Source organism: Monodelphis domestica, chromosome 4 (assembly GCF_027887165.1).
Source record: "Monodelphis domestica isolate mMonDom1 chromosome 4, mMonDom1.pri, whole genome shotgun sequence".
NCBI classification, from domain to species: domain Eukaryota; kingdom Metazoa; phylum Chordata; class Mammalia; order Didelphimorphia; family Didelphidae; genus Monodelphis; species Monodelphis domestica.
Window position 1 is genome coordinate 328538106 of NC_077230.1, and position 17183 is coordinate 328555288.

At 37.6% G+C, this 17183-nt stretch overlaps 1 protein-coding gene across 1 annotated transcript in view; it reads right to left on the reverse strand.

Moving 5' to 3' along the window:
• CCDC81 (coiled-coil domain containing 81) overlaps positions 1–17183 on the reverse strand; it is an 81360-nt gene that overhangs the window by 45683 nt on the left and 18494 nt on the right. Inside the window, exons 2-5 of the mRNA XM_007490834.3 lie at positions 14474–14535; positions 6979–7135; positions 3560–3816; positions 2640–2719 (exon numbers count right to left, since the gene is read on the reverse strand). Of these exons, the coding sequence (XP_007490896.1) occupies positions 2640–2719; positions 3560–3816; positions 6979–7135; positions 14474–14535 (556 nt within the window). The remainder of the gene's footprint in view (positions 1–2639; positions 2720–3559; positions 3817–6978; positions 7136–14473; positions 14536–17183) is intronic.

Sequence of the window (17183 nt, forward strand, 5' to 3'; positions counted from 1 at the left end):
TCAAAGATAGACCCATCTACTGTGGGAGATCCCAAATATGGAATAGTGTGACCCCTTAACTCTTGAAAACTGCTCATGTAGGTAACTGGCATTTCAACCGAAAATAGTATCCTTGGAAAAGTTGAGTACTATTGCTCGTTTAAAAGGTAGGGATTTATAATGAAAATAGTATCCTTAGAGAGGCTGAATACTGTTACTCTTTTAAAAATCCTTATGATCTATGAGACACTATTGGGAGGCACAAAATGGCAGAACTGCAAAGGACATTAGAATATAGAATGTTAGAACACAGGATAGAGTTAGAAAAGACTTTAAAACAAAGAATGTTAGACCACAAACATAAAATGTTACAGCTAGAAGGAAACTTAGAAAAGAGAATCTTATAACACTAGATAAAGAGCTTGTAGGGATCTTTTAATATAGAATATTAGAAAAGAATGTAAAACTGGAAGGATGTTTTTAACACAGAATATTAGGACACAGGCTACAAAGATGGATGAAAACTCAGAATTAACAATGTTAGAACACTGAACAAAGAGTTAGAAGGAACCTTGGAGATCATCTAGGATAACCTCTCATTTTACAGATGAGGAAACTGAGACTTTTTTATAACCCTTATCTTCCATCTTAGAATCAATACTATGTATTGGTTCCAAGGCAGAAGAGTGGTGAGAGCTAGGCAATGGGGGTTAAGTGATTTGCCCAGGGTTACACAGCTAGGAAGTGTCTGAGGCCAGATTTGAACCCAGGACCTCCCATCTCTAGGCCTGGCTCTCAAACCACTGAGCCACCCAGATGCCCCTCAAAACTGAGTCTTAAGGAAGCAAAATAAATAGCTAGTTCATGACAAAGCAGAGACTAGATAGAACTAGACCAAATTATATTTGCTGTCTCCTGGCATAGGACATACATTGCCTGCCATGATCAGCATGGAAGTACTGCCATATACACTACACAAAAAAGCTTTTCATATGGAATTTCTATTTTTCTGTTCCTTTTTTCCTAATTCATTTTTGCTACATAACTGGAAACTACAAGAACACTATGGAAATAAGTGATTGCTAGGTAGCTTTAGTAAAAGGATGCATAGCCTTCTAGAAAGAACATTGTTAGGAAATATGCCTTCTCCTCTCCACCACACCTATATACAAATATAGACACACATACCATAAGTAAAGATGGAAGGATGGAAGTGATCACAGCAGTAGACTTACCTTTGGTACAGGGGATGTGGGAAAGGGCGTCACCAGGGACCAGCTTCACTCAAGGATACCCATGTACTGATGCCATAACATCAGCAGTTGGTGGGTTGACCAGTTCATTTCTAAGTCCACTAGCCTCCAAGATCCTTCTAGCTTAGGGCCCCATGTCCTAGCCAGTTTCCCTTACAATGACCTAGAACCATTCTTCAAAAGATATTGCAAAGTTCTCCAAGAACAATTCCAAAACAAAATTTATTTAAACTCACTTTGATTTTTAAAAGTAAATAGAATGCAATTGAAAAGAACTTTGGGAAGGGATCACAGGACCTAGGTTCTGGCCCCAATTCTATCATTAAACTGGCTATTTCCTTGGACAAGTCTTACCTCCTCTCTAGACATCAATTTTTGTCCTCAATAGAATGAGATTGGAGAAGAAAATCTCTAAGGTACCCTCTAGTCCTAATAGTCTATGATTCTGTTATGTGTCCCATAGAGCACTTTTAGAAAGGAGAGCGATTTTCAAAACCCAATCTCAGAGACTGTTTAAGTTAAGTGAACAAGAATCCTTCTACAATGGACCTAGCAAGAAAATCTAGAACATTTACTACAAGACAGGGGACAACCACTACCTTCCAAGGCAGGTTATCCCATTCTAATGATTAGGACATCTCCCTTGAAATCAAACCTAAATCTACTTCTCTATAACTTCCATCTCTTGCTCCTTGTTCCACCTCCTAGGGTCAAGGAAAACATATCTCATTCTTCTTCCACAGGACAATCCTTCAAATTTTTGAAGACAAGACGCATATCCCATCTTATGCTCTAGAGATAATTGTACCCAGGATCTCTAACCTATCCTCAAATGGCATGATCTGGAGATCATTTACCATTTTTATTGCCCTCCTGTGAAGAGTCCCAGTTATATATACTAGTATAACTGAGATACACAGCCTATCCTCTTTATAATACGGTTCTCAGGTCCTTCACCAGCTTGGTTACCTTCCTTTTAGAGAATTCTCTAGCTTATCAATGTCCTTCCTTAATTGATCTGTTGAAGAGTTCTAGGACAGGGTAGAATGGGATTGTCATCTGGACATGATACTTCTCTTAACCTAAGATAATAACTCATACTGCTATAGTGTGCATTTTATGTACATTTTTCCATTTGATCCTCATAACCACTCACACTATCCCTTTTCTCACCCCCTGATTTCTGTAGACCTGCCACAGCCTCCACTTCCCCAGTCAGGTACTGAGGTACAAGTCTCAGCAAAGATCTGAGCTGGAATGGATTGGATTTGGTTATAAGGTTGGGAAGGAAATGATGAGAGTGAGTTAGAGACAGCAAGGGTGAGTAATCTCCCTGAAATCAAAACAAATGGATCAGAGAAGGCCAGAGTAGATGTTTCTCTGGGGGAATTAGTAAAGTGTACTCACCTTGGAAAAGCAAATACGCTACAAGGACGAGATGAACTGCCCTCTCTGTTAGATATCACTGAGTCTGTTGTCCCAGGCCTCTGTACCATAATGACAGTAAAAGGTTAAAAAAGGCTCATCTTAGCCTCAGAAAATAAAGATTGGGACTTTAAAAAAATAGACTAATAGAAGTCAGTAGCTATAAGAGTTGCGGGATAGACTAAAAGACAGACAAAGGTCCCCAAATCATGGCTAATTTGCCAGATTTTTACAATCTTTTACAATTTAAAATTTTTTCAGTCTAATCCCCCCATTTCATGGCATTTGTTGAAATATTTGAAGACAGTTATTCCATTGTTCCCTACATCTTCTTTTTTCCAGCTAAACGTACCCAGTTTTTTAACTCATCCTCTTGTGATGTGGATTCAGGGCTCCTCACCAATTTGGCTGCCCTTCTTTAGACAGTCTCCAGCTTACCAATATAATTCTTGTTTTGGGTTTTTTTTTAACCCTTCCTGTCTTAGTGACAACTTTAAGAAGGGCAAGGTCTAGGCAAACAGGGTTAAGTGACTTCCTCAGGTCACTCAGCTAGGAAGTTTCTGAGGCCAGATATGAACCTGGATCCTCCTGACTATAGGTCTGGCACTTCATCCACTGTGCGACCCATTTGTTGCCCTCCCCTTAACACTTCTTAAACTATAATGCCAATAAATAAACACGGTACTCCAAAAGATTCTAGTTCTTAAAAGCCTTAAGTTCTTACAGTCTCAATTTTTTCACCGTTAAAATGAAGGAATTAGACTAGAGGATCTCTAAAGTCCCTTCCAGCTCTAAATGTTATAATCCTCTCAATTTGAACTTTTCTTAGAGTAGGGCATACTTTATTAGTTCACTGGTATCGTTTGAGGGAGCAAATTAGAAGACGGAAGAAACCAATTTACATTTGAAAGAGCTTTAACCAGATTCCCACTTCCATCCATGGCACACAGGAAGTCCTTATAAAACCTCATCTTCACTTTGCTGTCTCTAATCATGAGGACTCCTATTCCTTTGAATGTAAATTCCACATTTTGTTTGATAGAAATTGATCGGGATAAAAAGAGCAATGTTTCCTTCACACATCCTTCCACCACATCCCTGTTAAAAGGTCCCTCCAAGGATATCATGACAAAATTAAGCTGAACGACTGGGATATCACCTAGAAGGGGAAAAAAACAAATGGGAGAAAAAATTAGAATATTGGTCATATATATTCATAAACCCCTAATCTGTGCTTAGTAATTCAAAATATCTTACAAATACTTTGCTTATGGTATGTTTCCTTAGGATTATACATACAAAGTTATCAAATGTAATATGTCACTATATCTCTACTAGAGAATATTTCTTTCTATCTTTGTATCTCAAGCATCTAGCACAGTGGGAAGGAGACAGGGAGAAGAAAGTATTTTAACTTAAGAAATACTCATGAGGAAGTTCAGGAACCAGATGGGAAATATATGGTAGAAAAGACCTGGGCAAAAAATTCATGGTAGATATAGAAGTGACAGTATCATTGATATATACAACAACTAATCTGAAAAGAGAGAGTAATTAGATGAATTCAAGAAACAGATCACAAGTGTGGCATGGGGGCACAATGTAAACATATGCTGAAACTCCCTTAGACAGAAGCAGGGCAGCTGATTAATTTCTTAACTTCCCTTACTGATGTTTAAAAGAAATGAGGTGAAAGCTATTCTGGACCTGATTCTTACCAATGAAGAAGGAATGATTCATGGGATAGAAATGGTGGGGACCTTTTATGGAAGTGACCACTCCACATCAGAATTTATGATAGAGAAAGAAGATAAAGCTGAACATAATCATATCAAATGTACCATAGATTTGGGAGGAATAGTTTTCAAAGGATTCTGAGATAAGATAAACAGAATCCCACAGAGTAAAATTATATGAAAGTTAGCCTAGTAAAATGGGAAGCTCTCAAGGAAGAAATTGATTTCATTTGAAGCAGGGATTGTGGGGAAGAGGGAAAGAAAATAAAATTTTGTTAATAGGAAAAATAATTTTAATGAAATCCTGGAAATTCAAAGATAAAAACAATTCTGAGGAGGGGTAAAAGAGAGGTAGTTGCATAAAGACAAGGTGAATGCACAGAAAACTCAGCAACTTTCTCTTTGAATCAATATTATCTACAAGCGTGGTAAGGGCTAGGCAATTGAGGGTAAGTGCCTTGCCCAGTCATATCGCTAGAAAGTATTTGAGACTTGATTTGAACCCAGGACCTCCTGTTTCTAAGCCTGGTGCTCAAATTCATTGAGTTACCTTAACTACTCCAAATAACATAGATATTTTTTGAGGAACATATACATAAGACAGAAACAGTCCATAGTAAAGGATGAATACCAAGACAGCACAGATCTGCAAAAGTAGCATCCCAAGTGCTAAATTACAGAATAAGCTAATGCCTATGAGGAAAGTTAAAGACAACAGAAAATTTTATTCATTTAGTTGAAAGAAAGCATAGTGCCCAGCACATAATAAACACTTAATAAATGTTTGTTGACTGATTGACTTTGGTAAGAGTAAGGATCACTCTATTCAGGCTGGACAGAACAATGAAAACCAACGATAGAGAAAGGCTAAGCCTTTCAACTTTTATTTGTTTTCTCTGTCAAAAAGAATAAGCTTTGAACTGGGATGGACAAAATAGAAATAGTAATAGATATCTAAGACAAACAAGGAGGTAGCAAGAGTTCAAATTACTGAGAGCAGTTAAACTTTTTCCTCTGGTATGAAAAATAACTATGATGGCTGAGCCATTATCAGTGGTTTTTGAAAGAACAAGAAGCAATCAGAAGCTAGAATGAAGCATATTGAAGTTTCCTGTGAGGAAACCCTTCTTAACAACCAACATTTTCCAAGAGGAGAATGGGCTACACTGAGTGGTATTGATTTCCAACTCATTGGAGGCCTTCAAGCAGATGCTGGATTACCACTGGGCAGGTATATTTTAGAAGGAACACATGTTCAGATATGAGCTGGACTAGAAAATTTCTATCTTCCCTTCCAACTCTGAACTCGCTTGATATCATAATACTCAGTGATTTCAATATGGCGGTGGATCACCAGAGAAGACAGCAAAACAGGTATTGAAAAATATGGTTCAGGACTAATAAAGGAAAAGGGCCAACATTCTATAGATTTCTCAGAGTTTGAGATGCCAATGAGATATTGGCTTTGAAAGGTCTAACAGACAGCTAATGATGTGGGACTGAAGCCCAGGGAAGAGAAGTGAGCTTTCCAAAAGTGCCTAAGTAGGAGAATCAAGAATCAAACCTTTAATCTCTGATTCTATTTATATATACTTTCAATCACTCTGTAGAATGTTACTTTGGAAAGGATGATGAGAAAGCTTAGAACAGAGGCAAATTTTTCTGGTCATCATAAAGAGAAATTCCAAATGACTAAAGGACTAAGCACATTCTACTCTGGAGGAAACCAGGGATTCCCAAATATGTTTACTCTATTGAGGAATTCTTACAGGGGAAGATAACTGCTATCAACCATTTTCCAACTGAAAGAGCTTAGTCCAAAAGCAACCATGTACCCAAGCATTGTAAAAAGGGGAAAGGGGAACTGCTATAGCTTATTTGAGAGTGGGAATGGTGTGACTGATAGAAGAGATAATTCCCTTCAAGACATTTCTATAACACCTATTCATAAGAGGAGAGGCTGCTGGGGACTCTCATCAGTTCCTTTTCTCTCATTATTTACAATCACCAATATTAATAGGTTTGTACTAGTTAAATTAGATTCAATATTAATAGGTAATACCTATAATCTTCAACATTAATAAGTTTGTATTAGTTATATTGCATGTTAATAATATTAATAGTGATACTGAGAATCTTGATAATAATAGTTACTTTTAAGTATCAATATTTAAATGTGTGGGCAGATTCATGCATATCATTAATTGCCCAAAGGGACCTGATTTCTAGCACACTTGGCCCTGTTTATGACACCTGGCACTCTAATTCTCTAATACACTTATTCTCTAATGTTGTATTGTTACAGTTAATTGCATGGTTATCTTATCCCTTAATGAACTATAAGTATCAACTACAATTGTCTTGCCTAAAATCTGTATCTCCTCTGGTACCTAACGCATTGTTCTCTATACCCAGTAAGAGCTTACTAAATGTTTGCAGATTAAATTAATAAATGATGTGACAAACAGGAAGTTGGAGGAGACAGGTAAAGCTGCTGCTGCTGGCCACATTTGCCCCTTCACATTTTAACCTGTGCCAGTACCCAATGGGGAAGTTGGCTCGATTAGCTCTTAAGAAACATTTACCAGGAGTAAATACTTTGTTTTGCCTGAGCCCATGCATTTGGGCAAACTTTTCAGCCATCACAAACACGGGTCTCTGAAGCAGAATAAACTTATTGTTTCCCACATCTAGCCTTTGCCTTATGAAGGTGAAGGTTCCAAATCCCGGAATCTGGACCCCCTGGAACAAAAGAAAGTAAGATGAGTTGAAGGAGTGGTTTGAAAAGAAAAAAAAAATATTGTATCCTGCTACCAATATTAAAATAAACCAATGGATCTAAATGAAGTTATTCTGGGCCATAAAGAAATCAGACTATATAAAACAGGACTTACACAATTACAGTATTTCAGAGCCAGAAGAAACCTTAGACACTATCTTATCCAACCTCCTTATTTTCTAAAAAAGTAGAGAATGGAAGTGAATGCCCATCATGTAGCAAGTAAACTTAGATTGGGTGGTTTCTAACATAACCTCCAGCTTTAATAATTTATTCTTACATGAAGGAATTTTAATATATCTTAAGAATCATAGACCATTTATATGATATCTCTATCCACTGGTATTCATTGCTGTTAAATATATTATTGCTATGACATCACAAGAACAGTAGAAAGAAGTGAGAAAATATGTTAGTTTCTACTTTTTTTCCAATCTGTCTGTAGGATCATCATAATCCTAGAGAAAATTGTGTATTTGTTATTTCAATCATTCACTAGCTGAAGAGAACAAGTCAACAAATTCCATGTTTCCTGCTACCATTTCCAGACTCCATCTGCTGCCATTGTTAACAGCTACTCTACCTATTAGACCTCTTCTTCATACATCTTTCTGCCTTCTTACATTCATGAAAACAGCTTCTCCCAGAATACTCTGTATCCCTGGACACTCTCTCTAGTATTGTATTCATCTTCTCATCTTCTCTCCTGACCTGCCTCTACTCTGGGTCAAGAGGAGTCAAGACTACTTCTTGATCCTTATTGCTACCTCCAGACCCTCTCACTGCCACCATCACCCAGCAACTTCTCCTCCTTTGAGGTTTATTACTTCTAGTATTATCACATGTCCAAATCCTTGTTGTTATCACATTCATCAGCCTCCACTTAAGAGCACAGTCTCCTGAAAGGAGTCTGCGAGACTTCTGGAAAGAATTCTCCCCGTCTTCGCCTACAGAGCCCTAGCCTTCTGTCTTCTGACCCTAACTCTACTGAAACCTCTCTCAAAGTTTACTAATGAGGCACATAATGTTATGGAATAAACTCTCAGAACAAAGTCAAGGACCTCAATTTGAACCCTAGGAAACCTCTGAATTGTAAAACTTATTAGCCTTCTCTCAGCCCCCCTATTTATTTCTTCCTCACCCCCAACATTTCTGATATGATCAGTCATCTACTTTTTTTAATATATTTTATTTTTACCAACTACATGTAATAACAAACTTCCACATAACTTTTCCATAGTTATATGTTCCAAATTGTCTCCCTTCCCTCCCTCCTCCTGGAACTGGCAAGCAATTCGATTTGGGTTATACATGTAATATCATGTGAAGCAAATTTTCATATTGTTCATTTTTGTAGGAGAATAATCATATAAAACCAAAACCCCAATAAGCTGAAGTGAAAAATCACATGTTTTGATCTGCATTCCAACTCCAACAGTTATCTGGAGGTGTATAGCATTCTTTGTCTTAAGTCCCTCAAAATTGTCCTGAATTATTGTATTGCTAAGAATAGCTAAGTCTTTCACAATTGTTCATTGCACAATGTTGCTCTTTCTGTACACAATGTTATGGTTCTGCTTATTTCCCTCTGCATCAGTTCATGGAGGTCTTTCCAGCGCTTTCTTTTTTTTTTAAACATTATTTTATTTGGTCATTTCCAAACATTATTCATTTAAAACAAAGATCATTTTCTTTTCCTCCCCCCCTCCCACCACCTCTCCCATAAACGACACACAATTCCACTGGGTATCACATGTGTTCTTGATTTGAACCCATTTCCATGTTGTTGGTATTTGCATTAGAGTGTTCATTTAGAGTCTCTCCTCAGTCATATCCCCTCAACCCCTGTAGTCAAGCAGTTGCTTTTCATCAGTGTTTTTACTCCCACAGTTTATCCTCTGCTTGTGGATAGTGTTTTTTAGATCCCTGCAGATTGTTCAGGGACATTGCATTGACACTAATGGAGAAGTCCATTACGTTCTCTTGTACCTCAGTGTGTCAGTCTCTGTGTACAATGTTTTCCTGATTCTGCTCCTTTCGCTTTGCATCACTTCCTGGAGGTTGTTCCAGTCTCCGTGGAATTCCTCCACTTTATTATTCCTTTTAGCACAAGAGTATTCCATCACCAACATATACCACAATTTGTTCAGCCATTCTCCAATTGAAGGGCATCCCCTCATTTTCCAATTTTTGGCCACCACAAAGAGTGCAGCTATGAACTTTCCAGCTCTTTCTGGAATCATCCCTGTTCATCATTTTTTACAGCACAATAGTATTGCACCACCATCATATATCACAATTTGTTCAGCCATTCATTCCCCAATTGATAGTCATCCCTTCAATTTCCCATTCTTTTCCACCATAAAAAGAGCAGCTATAAATATTTTTGTACAAGTAGGTACTTTATCCATTTTTTTAACAGCCATCTACTCTTAAATACTTTCTCCTTCCTTGGCTTCCATAATAATGGCCTTTTCCTTGTTCTCCTACCTGTTTAAACACTAATTCTTCTCAATGACTTCTGCTTGATCATCATCAATTTCACTTTCCTTAAGTATGTGTCTCTCCCCCCCAAGTCTTTGCCCTATATCCTCTTCACTACATTTTCTCCCCCCGTTTTCTCATGATCTCCCATTAACTTCAGTTATCATAATGTATCACCTATACAAAGATGACTCCCAAAACTAGGTACCCAGCCATATTTTTTCTCCTGAGCTTCAGTCACATGTCACCAACCAGCTGCTGGACATCTCACTGAGATGCCCCATCAAAATCTTCATTTCAACATGTCCAAAAAGGAATCAATTATCCTTCAAGGCCTCAGATGTTTTGTCTCCTCCCTAAACCTGCCCTTCCTCCAAATTACTCTATTTCTGTTGAAAATATGACCATCCTTATTATCCATTCATAACCTCAAACTTCCTTGACATGTCTCAACCATTCTTCATGCCATGTGTTCTCTCCTCTGGCTTGGTTCTTCAGCTTCCTCCATAATCAAGGTCTTGTGCTTCTGATTCAAGAGAGTTCTCCCTAACTAGCCCAATACAGACTCAAAATACTGTTGCTCTAGCCATTCTTGTGCTATATCTCTTCACTTATAACTAAGTTCTCTAACACCAAACTTGAAGTCCTGAATTCCTGATAGAGAATTTTCCATGAGTGGCTCAAACCTAGACCCACCAAGTGATTGCTTTCTGACCATCTTCATTTTCTTTCTCCACCTCCATTCCTGCTTTTCTTGGCAAAGATATTGGAGTGGTTTACCATGTCTTTCAACTCATTTTACAGATGAGGAAATTGTACCTCTGGGAAGAGTAATGGAATCAATACCACCATTCCTTGAACAGTTATGTTCAATCAATTGCAATAGCGCTAATCACCATTCCTGTGACTGCATAGTCCAAAATACTATTTCCTTTCTAATTTTTTTTTCAATTTCCTCTTCATTGGGACCCTTATCCTCATACAGGTCTTCATTACTTCCTGCCTGAAATATTTCAATAACCTCCTAATGAGCCTTCTCACCTCCATTATTTCCTCTCTCCAATATGCCTTTTATACTGCTGCTAAATAATTGGCACCAATTGGGTCATGATGTTCCTCTGCTCAAGAATGTTCAATTGCTTCCTAACATCTCCCATGTAAAATCATCCCTTTTTTCAAGTATTTGAAATATTCTACAATTCGGCACCACTCTAATGTTAATTCTGCCACTGTGACTTTGTTCACACTTTCCTCTGCCTAGAATAATCTCCCTCTCCACCTTTTTAATTCTTATATGCCTTTTAAAATCTATTTTCAATGTTCTCTATTCCATGAAGCCTCCTCAGATTCTCCTGGTGAGTAATAATTTTTTCCTTGGACTTTCTACAGTACTCTGTTCTATAACTGTCTAATGAGCTTATCAGGGCATGTGTACAATGGATTGAGTAACCTAGCCTGGCATCAGAAAACTGAGCTCAGAAAATCTGATCTCAGACACTTCCAAGCTGTGTGACCCTGGGCAAGTCTGTAAAATGATCTGGGGAAGGAAATGGCAGACCATTACAATATTTTTAGCAAGAAATCCCTAAATAACAACCTCCAGGAAGTGATGCAGAGCGAAAGGAGCAGAACCAGGAAAACATTGGACACAGAGACTGATACATTGTGGTACCATCGAAGGTGATGGACTTCTCCATTAGTGGCAATGCAATGTCCCTGAACAATCTGCAGGGATCTAAAAAATACTATCCACAAGCAGAGGACAAACTGTGGAAGTAAAAACACGGATGAAAAGCAACTGCTTGACTACAGGGGTTGAGGGGATATGACTGAGGAGAGACTCTAAATGAACACTCTAATGCAAATACCAACAACAGGGAAATGGGTTCGAGTCAAGAACACATGTGATACCCAGTGGAATCGTGCGTCGGCTATGGGAGAGGGAAAGGTGGTGGGAGGGGGGCGGGGAGGAAAAGAGAATGATCTTTGTTTCCAGTGAATAATGTTTGGAAATGACGAAATAAAATAATGTTTAAAATTTAAAAAAAAAGAAAGAAATCCCTAAATAATGTTACAAAGAGACAGACAGAACTGAAATGACTGGATAACAATAATGTACTTATGTTATGTGTTAACATGTTAAAAGTTATTGCTATTGATGTCATATTCCCCCTTTAGACTCAAAGGTGGGTACTACATTTTCTCTAAATGTTTTCTATCCCCAGTGCCTAACACAATGCTCTACACATAATAAGAATCATGTTGTCGTGGTATTTATTGAATGAACAGATTATCACCAAAAGCTTTAAATGACCAAGATACACTGGCAAACGTTTTGGGGAAATGACACCAAGGAAGCAGCAGTTTCCAAAGGATGCCAATCTTCTCCTCCATTCTCTCTTACTCAGATACCAATCTGACCAATCCCAAGAAGGTCCATTCCTATGAATTGCATTCTTTCCTCCCCATCCTTTACCTTTACCCTGCCCTCCCATCCCTGGTGATTTCCTGAGCCTGCGAGGAGGAAATTAATTCATCCCATTCTCTGTTCCAATATTTGGACAAATAAATCTTGTCCCTGAGGGTCCCTGCATATTTTCCATAAGCCCATTTGATTAATTTGTTAAAGCATAACTAAAAATTGTATCTTCTTTTGTTAGTAGAGACAGTGTGGTATTATGGAAAGAACACTGGTCCCAAAGGCGACAGAGCTGAGCTTCAGTCCTGATACTGCTTTTTACTAGATTTGTAACAATAACCAGATCATTTTACCTCAGCTTCCCTATATAGTAACATAGGACTTGATAATACTTATTCTTCTTCCCTCTCAGGGAAAATGAGGGGATGTCCATCAAATGGGGCACAAATTGTGAACAAATTGTGGTATATGTTGGTGATGGAATACTATTGTGCTCAAAAGAATAATAAAGTGGAGGAATTCCATGGAGAATGGAACAACCTCCAGGAAGTGATGCAGAGTGAGAGGAACAGAACCAGGAGAACATTGTACACAAAGACTGATACACTGTGGCACAATCCAATGTAATGGACTTCTCTACTAGCAGCAATGCAATGATCCAGAATAGTTCTTAGGGACATATGAGAAAGAACACTGTCCACATCCAGAGGAAGAACTGTGGAAGTAGAAACACAGAAGAAAAACAAGTGCTTGATTACATGGGTTGATGGGGATATGACTGGGGATGTAGACTTTAAATGATCTCGCTAGTGCAAATATCAATAATATGGAAATAGGTCTTGATCAATGATACACTTAAAACCCAGTGGAATTGTACATCAGCTATGGGAGGGGGTTGGGGAGAAGGAAGAAAAAGAACATAAATCTTCTAACAATGGAAAAATATTCTAAATTAACTAATTAAATAAAATTTTCCACAAAAAAAGTTTATAAATTATAATACACTGTAGAATGTTATTATTTTTACTTGTGTAAGTTAGTCCCTATATTACACTGGTTTCCTTCTATACTATTTTCTATCTATGTTGTTATTATTACTATATGTTATAACTATTTGTTGTTGTTCAGCTCTGTTCAACTCCTATTTGGGGTTTCTTAGCAAAGACACTGAGGTAGTTTGCCATTTCCTTCTCCAGCTCATTTCACAGATAAAGAAAATGAGGTAATCAGGGTCTAGTGTTTTGCCCAGGGTCACACAAGCTATTGTATCTGAAACAGGATTTGTACTCAAGACTTCCTGTCTCCAAGCTTGGCACTTGGTCCACTGTGCCACTTATCTACCTGTTATTATTGGAGCATAATTTTCATGTCTTACCTAACCTCAGTACCATTCCCCACCCCAGCTACTAGCACAGGACTCTATACACATTAGCAACAATAAATTATCAAAAGTCTATTCCATGCCAAGCACTGTGCTAAGGGCTTTACACATTTTATCTTATTTGATCCTCACAACAACCATATATGTGAGTTACATTTTACAGTTGGAAAAACTGAGGCAGATATAGGTTAAGTGACTTAATCAGAGTCATACAGAGAAATGTTGGAGGCCAATTTGAAGTCAGGTATTTCTAACCCAAATGTAGCACTCTATCATTACATTGTCTAGCCACTATTTGGGGTACTGAATTACTAGGAACAGTAATTCTCCACCCTTGGCATAATCCAAATACATACATATATACTTGAATTTTTGTAAATATTTGCCCATTTCACCTAGATTGTCATATTTATTGCCATAAAATTGGGCTTGTCTTAATTTTGTCTTCATTAGAGGTAAGATCACCCTTTTCATTTTTGATACTATTAATTTGATTCTCGTCTTTCTTTTTTGTTAGATTAACCAGTATTTTATCTATTTTATTTGCTTTTTCAAAGTACCAGCTCCTAATATTATTTATTAGTTCAATAGTTCTTTTACTTTTAATTGTATTAATTTCTCCTTTAATTTTTAGTCTTTCCAGTTTAGTTTTTATCTGGGGATTTTTAATTTTTTTTTCTAATTTTTTGTGGTGCAAGCCCAAATCATTGATCTCCCTTCTCTATTTTGTTGATATAGACACTCAGGGATATAAACATATATACTTGTAAGAATGGCCAAACTCATAGCCCATAAGAGACAGGGAACCAAAAAGAAATTAACCATCTAAAAGTACTATATGAATTTTAAAGTGAGAGTGCTTGAAATAGTACTCTTCTTGGAGCTCGTTGGCCATACCATAATTAGGTACCCATCCATAGGAACCCACTACACCCACAGTTTACGAATGATTTTTCTTCTTCGACATCAACTTGTTATCTATGATTAAGAGGAAGATGTTTATGACATTAAGCCTACCTTGCGCAAGGATAACTGCCGTTCCACAAATTCTGATACATTTGCCCAGATATTAGAGACTTCTGAAACATGAGGAAAAGTATAAAATAGTATGTTAGTATCTTAAATGCCCTCATGGTCTGAAATGCAGAATCAAATTAAAAGTAAGAAAGCTTCCCTATTTGTGGGAAGCAGTAAAGTGGTTTAGTAGAAAGATGTGATTCTTTGGAAGTTGGAAAACCCCAATTTGTAGACCCTTCTGAGGCCTGGCCCTAGTGTGATTCTAGGCAAATTTACTTACCTTCCCTGAGCTTCAGTCTCCAACCTAGAAAATGATGGCATTGGGCACAATGGCCTCTGACCCCTTCCAGATCTAGGATCCTTAAAGCACTCTCTATAAGCATGAGCTATGGTGCAAAATCCTCAGGAAATGAAGAGTTCTATACATGGCAATTGTCAAAAAGGGACTGAACCTCAGTTCTAACACTAGGCATGTGATCATAGACCAGGCATTTAACTTTGTTGACCCTTAGTTTCCTCGTCTATATAATAGCTATTATATTTTCATTCTTTACTTCAAAGTAAAAAAAAAAATGCTTTCTTTACAACCCTTATGACACTATGTTATTATCCTTTAAGTGCCACAAACCTTTTTCATCTTAACCATTTTAGATTAAAATCTTTCTGAATTATATTGCTGATAGGTGCTTCTGTGGACTGGAAAGCCAAGTAATTAAATTTGTTAATATTGTGTCTATATTGATAGCTTATAGGCTGTTAAGTAAGGACCTAAGGGGGAACTCCAATATATAAAATGAACAAACTTTAATGTATAGATGTTTTGCAACCTATTTTGGCTACTTCAGGGTGAAATTTTACTTTTAGGCCTCCAGTTTTGTTTTATTTTCCAAAGAACTGGGGCTGCTGAATAAATACCTTCCAGATAAATTGGGTACTGTTTACATTTTGTATGAATCCAATAGTGCTGTGTTGGTGAACCTATGGCACACATACCAGAGGAGGCTGCTCCCCTCCCCCTCTCCACTGTACCAGAGGATATTTCTCACATGGCCCACCCCTCTACCCAGCAAGCAGCCACTGGGAACATTTCCCCCTCCTCTGTCTAGGTCAAAGGGGCAGCACGAGGGTGTAGTTTGGGCACTTGGTCTCTAAAAGGTTCCCAATCACTGCACAGTATAAAACCTCATTTATAAATTACTAATGTACATCAGCAAAAGGATCTCTGTTCTTAGTTTATTAAAGCTCCTATTAAGAACTGTTAATATATCAAAAGAATGTTTTTGAAAATTGATCATCAAAGATTTGTACAACTAAAAAAGAAAGTAGTTGTCATTCAGTTTAATTCAATTTGATTAATTTTAAAAGTATTAATAAGTATCTACGGACTTCCTAATAGAACATTGCACAGAGACCTCATTGACTTGTTTACAAAATACTGGGGAGAGGGTGTTACACCTAGATGGATCTGTGGATTGAAAACCAGGTCTGGAGATAAGAGGTCTTGGGTTCCAATGTGATCTCAGACACATCCAGGCTATGTAACCCTGGGCAAGTCATTTAATTCTCATTGACTAGCCCTTACCACCCGTCTGCCTTGAAAACAATATGCAGTACTGATTCTAAGACAGGAGGTAAGAGCTTAAAAATAATAATAATATTGGGGAGGGGGAAATAATAAGAAGGGGGAAAAAGAAGAGATTTTTGAAAATAGCTACTGTGAAAATTTGTTTCTCTTGGATAAGAATGTTTATTACAATTTATTACATAATTATAACAAATCATACATATTATATTATTGTTATATTAGATATTTTGTTAGGTAATATGTAAAAATGAAAATAAACATCTATGTTTTAAAAAAAGAAAGATATGTAAGAAAATTGCATCGAAGATGCATTTTGTAACTGGTTCCAATTGGCAACCGCATAGTGAAACTCCTGGAGGCTTTTTGTAGGCTGGAACGTTCCCAAATTTCAGCCTGTTTCTACTCCCTTGATCTTGCCTCATGGCTATTGTTGCTGGTGATATGACTTTCATCCATGGCATCAGGTGAAACACTGTGTGATAAAAAGAGAAGTCATATGGCCTTATGAAAGGGCCCCAGTCCATGGCCCTGCATTTGTTCTTTTAGGTGAAGGGCAAATGGTGTCTCCAACTTTGTGAGCTTCAAAAGGTACAGAAGGTGACCTAGCATCCCATCATTTAGGAGCATGGGCTCCAGAGTCAATGGAGCATCAATGCCCAAGGAAACAAGGAGTAACATTTGGTAGTGTGTTTTGTGATCTCAATCTAGTGGCAGCTAAGACAAGGGCTAATCCTAATCCATCTCTGGGCATCTCTGTAGCCAATGTTATGTAGAAACTAGAGCACTAAATTATGCGATGACCAAAAAACATCTTAAAAGGAATTTCATCCAACCTGGGAACTATACAAAAAGATAGTCAGAAGATACTGATCCCTCAATGAGGAATCTTGTCAGACAATTGGGAAAACTTCAAAAGTAATAGAGAAAACCCTAATGAGTGCAATAATCACACAGTGGCCAAAGAAATCTCAAAGGCGGAAAAGATAGCACAGGATCCCTAATCAGAGAACACAGGCCAATTAATGAAAGGAACCTCTGGAAACAGTGGCAGGAGACTCCCCAAATCTGAGGCAACAGTGTAGCTATGATGACCAGTGTCACCAATATCTATGATAATGTCTTCAA